The sequence below is a fragment of the Apostichopus japonicus genome, chromosome 15 (genome assembly GCF_037975245.1).
Source record: "Apostichopus japonicus isolate 1M-3 chromosome 15, ASM3797524v1, whole genome shotgun sequence".
NCBI classification, from domain to species: domain Eukaryota; kingdom Metazoa; phylum Echinodermata; class Holothuroidea; order Aspidochirotida; family Stichopodidae; genus Apostichopus; species Apostichopus japonicus.
In genome coordinates this window covers 28,442,924-28,452,649 of record NC_092575.1, presented here as the reverse complement: position 1 = coordinate 28,452,649, position 9,726 = coordinate 28,442,924, and the positions used below count along the sequence as shown (strand labels likewise).

The window sequence follows — 9,726 nt, the reverse complement described above, 5'->3', positions numbered from 1 at the left end:
TATACCAGCTACCCCTCTATCCCCACCCCTCCTCTCTATCCCCACCCCTCCTCTCTTCTATCCACCTCAAAAAGAAAGTATTCCAAGCGGAAGCTAAATACTTCAATCTTAAAGTTAATTCTTTGACTTGAGATGTATGCAAAGTTTTCTATACCAGAGTCAGTTGCACAGAAGAAAAGTTACATTCCAAGCAATTGCCAAACTTACATTATGCAAGCTAGATGGCTTTCTTTACAGGTCATTACTGTCTCAGTAGTTCATATTTATTCCAAGTAAGTTCATTTTTCTACGTTCAGGTTTGGTCCAGTCAACGTTTCGACCAACTTTCAGTGATCTATATAACTAACAGTCTACAGATGTCAAACGCAATTGCCAATATGTCACTCCCCAAATCCTAAACTTTTGGCATTTTAAAACTAGAAGGGTTTTATACTTTATTATCCAAGGCTCTACTCTTACAAGAGATCTAGGCAAACTTCCTCCAACCTAAAGAAGAAATTGTTCACATTTATTCCTGAATGATGGTTGTTAAGAAAAAGAAAAAAAGTAGTTTTCACAGCACAAGTGGCAGTCAAATGAAAAATGCTACTATCTCCTATTTCTCTGAGCTGTTTGAAATTGTCAGTTACTGTATGACATGTTCATAACATTCTTTTTTTTCATTTCTGTGAATCGGCGTAATATTTTATAGCGTTCAAAAACATCTTTCTGGTGTTCGTAAAAGTCGACTGTGGAATTGATAAAATGTTTGCCCTCCAGTCTAAATTGAATGTTTTTTACAAGTTTAGATAAACATATACCCACAGATCAAATCATTTTCGGGGGCTCTACTACCAAGAAAATAATTCCTCATAAAAGTTTAGTGACATTTAAATTTTTTATTTGAGTTTTCCAATTCATAGCAGAAAATGTTGATTCAACAAATGTTAAGTATAGATGTTTGCTTTACATTTAGTGAGATTGTTTTGTATCACAGACGGAGAAAATGGCTAAGGTAAGTTAATCTTTTCCCCCTTCTATAAATAAGTGTTTGGGGAGCTGGGGAGAAGTGTGATGATAAACATGTTGATGTTGAGTGGCTGATATGGTTTAGAATGGTAGTAGGATGATAGTAGGATGATGGTGGGATGATGGTTGTAGGATTGTGAAGTGTTAGCTCAGTGGTTAACGCCGGTGCCTTTCAATCATAAGGTCCCGAGTTCGATTTACTCCAAGATTAATATATGTCGTCCAACTGACAATTCATAATCATGGACGTTAAACATGAATCTAAGAGACTGACTTCGGTCAATTTGCGGCTTTGATAAGCCAATGATGGGAATCCCTCAGGGGTTTCTGTTATAACGTCCCAGCATAAACGGTGTAAAAAAGTGAACCAGGTGTGTATATATATATATATATATATATATATATATATATATATATATATATATATATAGTACGGAAGTTACTCCATGACGACATACTAAAATACTGAATTTGTGTAATCCGAACGGTTTTCAATGAAGTTAATTTCAATCTACCCGCTTAGTTCGGGAATGCTTGGAGATAAATGGAGGGGATCCCCATGGAAACAACAACCTCTATTCACGTGTGCAGAATGTGTGACCTGTTCCATTGGCTGCCTTACATTCCGGTCAGTTCTTCTAGCAGACTGCCCGACTCAGTCACGAGTACCAGTAAGGTCTCATGCTTATCTCGAAGAAGAAATTGGATTGATATTTAATTTCACAGTTTATAAATATTTATATATATATAAAACTTGACTTTGCAACAACAAAACACATCTTTTCCTCTTTTCTCAGATGGGGATATTTAAGATACATGAAAAATGGATCGCTTGTGGTGCTATGTTTGTGCTATACGCCTTTGGATACGGGCCGATGTTTTGTTATAACTTGATGTTCCCATACATTCAAAATGGAATGAATGCTACTGTGGTTGATATAGGTAAGAAGTTGGTGATGGGATGGACTTCGGAAACCCTAGCACTAACCCTAATTAATATCTTAATTTATAACAGCATAAGCAAACGGAAGTCAAGGTTCTGTAGCCTGCTTGTGCGTCATATTTCATGAAAATAATATTCTACTTTTTTAAACACATAAAGCTTTTCAAAGTGTAAGATATATAAATTTCGTGAACTGTTCGGAAGGCAAAGAAAATGATACCTTCATGCCAAATTATTAGCTTAATCTGCAAAATGTTTTGCAAAATAACTTCATATGAGAATGACATATGTTCGACAGCAGGAAACACAATGCAGCCTTGTTTGACATCGTAAATGCCTCAAATTGTGTACTTCCATATGAGTTTTGTGTTGCATCTGGATGGTGTGTTCGTAGTGTTGGTAAATTCTGCCAAATAAAAAAGCTTCAAGTTGTGTACTTCCATATGAGTTTTGTGTTGCATCTGGATGGCGTGTTCATGGTGTTGGTAAATTCTGCCAAATAAAAAAGCCTCAAGTTGTGTACTTCCATATGAGTTTTGTGTTGCATCTGGATGGTGTGTTCATGGTGTTGGTAAATTCTGCCAAATAAAAAAGCCTCAAGTTGTGTACTTCCATATGAGTTTTGTGTTGCATCTGGATGGTGTGTTCATGGTGTTGGTAAATTCTGCCAAATAAAAAAGCCTCAAGTTGTGTACTTCCATATGAGTTTTGTGTTGCATCTGGATGGTGTGTTCATGGTGTTGGTAAATTCTGCCAAATAAAAAAGCCTCAAGTTGTGTACTTCCATATGAGTTTTGTGTTGCATCTGGATGGTGTGCTCGTAGTGTTGGTAAATTCTGCCAAATGTAAATGCCTCAAGTTGTGTACTTCCATATGAGTTTTGTATTGCATATGGATGGTGTTTTCATGGTGTTGGTAAATTCTGCCAAATGTAAATTCCTCAAGTTATGTGCTTCCATATGAGTTTTGTGTTGAATATGGATGGTGCTTTCATGGTGTTGGTAAATTCTGCCAAATGTTAATGCCTCAAGTTATGTGCTTCCATATGAGTTTTGTGTTGCATTTGGATGGTGTGTTCATGGTGTGGTAAATGATGCTAGATTTGTCATGCCTTTGATTGTATTGTACATGTCTTGATGACCATACACGGTACGAACCACGGTACTGTCTCAAACACTACAATGACATGCCTTTATAGTACCTAAACTAATAATATCAGTTGTATATAATTAACATTGCATCCATGTCTCGTCACTGTAAACATGTCTTCGAGAGCTCGGTGTACCTGAAGAGAGTTTGCATAAAGTTATTACTTTACGGAGATGGTAACCAAGTGTCAGTAGCAAAGCTCCTCGTACAATGATACGACATTTTAAAATATATACAAATGGACCTTAGTAGCCCAGTAATATATACATAATTGATTCTTACAAAAGATTATTAGGAGTGTAGCAACTCGGGTGCAGCCTGCGCGCCGTGTAGCGGAACGCCCTGTGATATCATCGACACAGTGACAATTAATACACAGGGATAACTTTACAGTGTCAACAACGCAGTGAATTGATGTAAGATACAACACATCTTAGTCTGACTGCAGTTGTGTATAGGGCTATTTAACGTAGTGTAACTGTGTAAAGTCGTACATAAATAGATATAAATCAAAATAAATTAAACCTGTTAGCAAACTGCTTATCCACTAGAGAGCCTGTGTAATAGAATGTGTAAAAGTAAGTTGGCCTGACGTTTCGATCCTAGCAGGATCTTCTTCAGAGGCTAAATGACAAGTGACACTGTCACACTGTGACAGTTGTTCTAGTTTTGGCTTAGTTTTAGACAGTGAAATACGTGTATGCTGAGTGGACTAGGATAAAACACCGCCCAGGTCGCGGTCCCCCATTTCCTCACCATGTCTCAGTACAATAGGATAAGTCTAGTAAATTGTCTCGATTCACAGCTTTCGTAAAATAATGTTATGAGCACATACGTGCAGTATTAAGAACATGTATAAACAAGGGCGTAGGAACCGGGGGGCGGGGGGCGCCAGCCCCCAGTGAAAAATATGGAGGGGCGGAAGTATCATTCCGCCCCCCCCCCCCGCTTCACAGGTTAGAAAACCCCTTTTTCATTTCCAAATGAGAAAAAAATCTCATTTGGAGTACCAAATTGCATCTAAGGCCAGGTGAAAATGCAAAATTATTTACAAAATGGAGTGGGTGTTGAAGTGTGCTATATTGCACCAAATTGCATCTGAGGCCACCTGGAAATGCAAAAAAAATCCAAAGGGGAGGGGGACACCCCCTCCCCTTAGACCCCTGCCCCAGGCCGGCCATCAGTCTTCAGCCCCCCCCCCCCCACCCAAAAGTACCTTCCAACGCCACTGTGTATAAAGTAAGAGGGTCTTCTACAGGCTGAGGCCGAATAAAACAAACACAAATGAGAACATGTTAAATAGACTGACGAGTCATTCTGGAACATTGAACCTCTAATAGAGTCACATCATAGACAGAAAGATACGACGTGAAATTGAAAGGAGGTAATGGAAGTGAATGTAACACCATCTGTAAGAAACCCTTGTGGACTTGACAAGTTGATCACTCAGCCCAGAACTAGAAAATGTACCAGACTATCACACAATAATAATAAACGTTTTATTAAGATAATAGTATATTGTGATGATGCATATGTGCTTTAAACCATATATAGATAAAAAAATCTGGCCGCATTCTGAAAGTACTGGACTTTTATATTATTCTTCGTCCTTAACTGCAGGTATGGTTGGTTCATTGGCCATGGCATCAGCCAAGCTATCTTGCCCTATTGCCACCATTGTAGCCCTACTATTTGGTTATCAAACAACCATCCTCTCTGGGGTATTAATCACAGCCGCTTGCCTCCTCTTATCCTCCTTTGCGACACACGTCATCCACCTGTATGTGCTGTTTGGTATTCTGTATGGAGTTGGCGTTAACCTTATCTTCTATGCTGGCACTTGTGTGATACTTCTACACTTTCCAGCGCAGGTCAGTTATCGAACTCTAATAGCTGGGAGCGGAACATCATTTGGTAAGTTAGTCTCTCTCTTCAGTCGTTTGAAGGTATGACAGAAGAGACCACCACACACACAGACACACGCACACAACCCCCCCCCCCCCCCACACACACACATACACACACGCACACACATATATATATATATATATACATATATATATATATATATATATATATATATAGCAGATTTACCTAGCGTATATCATGCATATGAGTTAAATTGTTCAATTGGAAGCCACCCAACGTGTGAGTTTGTAACCCATAAGCCCTTGCGGATTTCTCCCACATTTGTGGTCGCTTAAGCGTCGAAAAGTAAACTGCTGGTTATATTTATGATTATTATCATAATATGAATAATACGGGAATTGTTACTGTGATTGTTGTTAACTTGTGAAGCTTCTGCACATATCTGGACGGAATAAATACCTCATGGTGTTAGTATCTAGTGGGAGTGGAAAATAATTACGTCATTTCCGAATGAAAAGAACGCAACTATTTGTTTTATAATTACATGCTGTCTTTCTGTTTCAGGTCAACTATTACTAAGTACGTTCGTCCAGTTTTGTCTAACGACTATTGGCTGGCAGGAAACTTTCCAGGTTTTATCAGGTATTGTTGTGTTTTTTTGTCTACCGGCTGCCTACTTGATAAAACCACCCGAGCATCTATCTACCAATGGAAATGTCGAAAAAGACTGCCTTCTGAGAGCTGACGGCCAGGAAAATCTGAAAAATCCTCAAAGAACGATTTCTGGCGAAGTTGATACAGAATCAAGAAAATACGATTATTGCGAATTGACTAAACATAAATCATCTGAAGACGGACAAACCATTGCACAGAAACTTTCAAGCAGCGGGAAAAAGGTGAAACGAAAGAATGAGGAGGGAACTCCGTTATATGAGCACGAGGGTAGAACGAAGAAATGGTCAGATGTTTGGGTGTTTGTTCTCAAGAATCCCAGGGCGTGGTTTTATTTCTTTGGATGTTGCTTAATCGAAATGGCATGGACAGGATATTACATTAATGTTGTAAGTAACTCAGGGCATAGCTAGACTTTTATTTCTCGGAGCTGAGGGATTCCAACATATGCCTTGGGGTTTCAGGTTACAATGGCGCATAAGGGGCCGCAGAAGCGCGGGCCGCGCTCCCCCAGAAGGCGTGGGGACCAGACGGCGCTTTAGGGTCGGGTGGAGTTCAGGGGCAACGCCTCGCTAGGGAACACAGTTGCCTGTCTTCGTCCTTCTTATTCCCTACCCCCCCCCCCCCTAATCTTCTCTTTTCCCTTTTCAGTTTATCTCCTACATCTATCTAACTCGTTTTACTTTCCATTCATAAGCTTCTTGTTGATTTATCCTGGAATTGCGACACATAATTATGAATAGTTATCGAAGTTATATCTATGAAAAATTTCATAAAAAATGCAAGCTTTTTTTTTATTGAAGTTATTTTTTAAATATTTATAAACAAACTCTTTTTGCAGCTCAAATGCCATGATGACATCAGTCATTCTCTCTGTAAAAAAAATGTGGTTTGGGTTTTAAGGTACAAGAAAGAAAATTTAAGGAATTAACGAATCCAACCAGCAAACTAATCCTTTGAATACACGACCGGTTCATGTAATAGAGATATCATATCCAAAACTTGAGAAATGAACTTCATCAAAGAATAGGGTGTATGGAAGAAGTATGGTCCAACTTTCCACTTAGAAAGACCTTGCCAACCATGCCTTGTCACGCCATCCCCCCCCCCCTCTCCGCACTCTTTCACACACACACTCGTCTTGGTCTCGGGTGTGTCCATTAACGACTCGGTAATGGTTCAATGTTTTACAGTTAGAGACAAGCCCATTTTATGCCAGCATAACGAAATCGTGTTAAATTATGGCATTGTTAATATAAATTAGCTTCATGGAACTTTTTTTTTTATTATCTGATACCACTATCGTCCCGTGTTTTAATACGGGTATAAGTTTGCTACTGTTGTTACAAAATAAGAAATCCGTCAACATACACCTATATATGCATCATTGCTCTTTATCCTGTGTTTCATGGGTGATTGGATTGGTAACGCATAACCTACACGTTCATCTGAGAATGCTATAAAGCACACATGCAAACAAGGCACATATGTACATCACTGTGATTCACACCTTGCCAGTCTCTGAAACTGATTCCGGCGCATGATAATCTCTGAGCTGAGACCTGATGTACAGGTGATGGGTCCAGAGCACACCGATCGATCGTGTCATCACACTGTGATTCTGGACCACAACCCTGGCCTCCTGACCACAACCCTGGCCACCCTGGCCTTCTGACCACAACCCTGGCCTCCTGACCACAGCCCTGGCCTCCTGACCACAACTCTGGCCACCCTGGCCTTCTTCTATATTAGGTCAGCAGCGGGTGGTGATGTCTGACCATCGCATCACTGAACGCTCCTACACTAGCTAGCTCTGTTTATATAGTCGGCACCCCTACATATAGAGGTCGAAGGACTAGTTCTCCGAATTTTGCCCTTCTTTATATAGACATTTACCGTACTAGCCCTATAGGCACCTCTGCTTCCTCCTAATCGAGCAAATGCCCTCCACCCGTGCCATGCGGCAAGGCAGAAAACAGCAGTTCGAATCACACCATATTATATAGTCTTGTTCAAGACCCTACAGTAGTAGCGTAACAAATCTGCATTAGGCTGTTTCGGAATTCGCTTCTGCTGTAAAATATGTTGAGTGCGCCCCCGTACCCTACAACATTTACCAAGGATATTATGGACCGACGATCTCACCAACGTGGTAGGTGCGGTACCGTCCGGAACGTATACCAACGGGAGAGGTTGGGGTGGGGGGGGTGGAGGTTGAACGTCTCCTCGACTGCTGGAAAGAAGATCCCACAACTGCAGCGTAAAAGTTAGTTGGCCCTGTTAGCTTAAGCATGATCGTGGAGAGAATCGAAGGAGCCCAAAATGCCATATTAAGGGTTGTGTGCGTGTGTGTGTGGGGGGGGGGGGGGTGACTTGCTTCCTTCCCCAAGATATAATCGAAGAAACAGGACAGAAAAGACTGCGAGGAAAAGATTGAGGGGAAAATAAAAAGCATATTTAAAACAATTTCAAGTACGGATAGTCACATCAGGGAAACCTTGAAGTCCGGTGGAATTCTTCAGCATTGCTCCGATAAAAGGGATTAAAGGAGCTTAACACCTTAAATAAATATATAACATGATTACGTTTCCATGTCAAGTTATATAATCCCGAACAAATGAACTGTGAAATGGATTAGATTATTCAGGGATCAAGCTTGATTCATTTTCTCAGTGTAATTTGAAGTAGATCATTTCCTGATCTTCCTTTTCGAAACCTGAAATGTGAAGCAACTGGGTTAATGTGTATTCTTTTTTACCTTCCAGGGAAGCTTTTACGAGACGGACAATATCTCTCCTTACCGAGTAGCAATCCTTGTAACTATGATAGCAGTCGGGGACTTAATAATGAAGCTCATACTGGGGTGTTTTGGGGAGAGGCTTCCTTTCCAGAAAGTTCACTTGGTTCTGCTACACAATGCAGTAATGATCGCCATTTCTCTAACGTTTCCTTTCGTGAAGATTTACTCAGAGATTTTCCTGCTGACCTTTGGTAAGTTTAAATCTCATGCAGAATTATTGCCTTAAAAAAATAAAATGAGCAACGAAAAAACTTAAAGATAAAAAAAAATGTCAACAAATTTGAACAGAGCAAAAACAAAATGCTTGGCTAGAATACTGGTTGAACACTTTTTTTTCTGTCTGTTTGATTGCCCCACCCCTCTCTCTTCTTCTTTTTTTCTTCAATTTTTGAATTATTCCTTGTAAGAAAAAAGGCAGCCGTGAGCATTGTTGGGATATTATTTTAAACAGCTGCAGTACGTAGTTTATTGGTTCCATGATTTAGCCAGGTAATGTAATATAGATAACACTTACAAACATGCTGTACTGTTTTCATTTTAGTTCTCGGCTTGATGAGGCCTTTAGGTAACAATATCCCATACTTACTGGGAGAGGAGCTGCTCGGAACACAATTGGTTGACGAGGCGGTAACCATTACTTGCGTAGCGTGTGGACTGGGGTTGGTCCTTGGGGCATTACCAATGGGTAAGTTGGTTTATTTGGAATCATGTCTTCATCTTTTGATCACCATAATATATCATATTTTCAATTCATCTATTTCATTTTTCCCTTTGCTATTCAGTTAATCATTGGTTCATTTCTACAATCCATCTAGCCAACGGCTTTTCTTCTTTCCTTTGCAGGTTTCTTGTTTGAGGTGACAGGAACTTACAAAGCTTCATTCTTCGCATTGGCGATAGAATTCCTGCTTTCGTCCATGCTAATGGCTACTCTACCATGGTTCCCATCACCCTGTCTGACATAGTAGTGGTATATTCATATCGGTGGCGCTGTATGCTAAACATGAGTTGCAGCCTTTTGCATAAACTGGTGTAAAAAAAAACAATAAAAGGTACAAAGTATTTCATAACGTTGCCCTCGGCTCTGTTCATTCCGGCGAACTCAACCTACTGGATTCGAAACTATAGCATATCACCGTGGAGTGGAAGTATATATATATATATGTGTGTGGGGGGGGGGGTACCCCACCAACGGGAGGACGCATGTTGGTGCCCAATTCTACTCAATAAACATGAATGTTTCATAAGACTTTAACAAATAATGTGGAAATAAATATATTAGTGG

General features: G+C 40.0%; 1 protein-coding gene across 1 annotated transcript; it reads left to right on the top strand.

Annotated features, from left to right (window-relative positions):
- Window positions 1-903: 903 nt before the first annotated feature.
- On the top strand, window positions 904-9,511 carry LOC139980604 (monocarboxylate transporter 5-like). Its single transcript, XM_071992360.1, has 7 exons — window positions 904-994; window positions 1,806-1,950; window positions 4,721-5,014; window positions 5,534-6,030; window positions 8,407-8,632; window positions 8,983-9,126; window positions 9,285-9,511. The coding sequence occupies exons 1-7, from the start codon at window positions 986-988 to the stop codon at window positions 9,404-9,406; spliced, it is 1,437 nt and encodes a 478-aa protein (XP_071848461.1). The 5' UTR covers window positions 904-985; the 3' UTR covers window positions 9,407-9,511.
- Window positions 9,512-9,726: the final 215 nt, after the last annotated feature.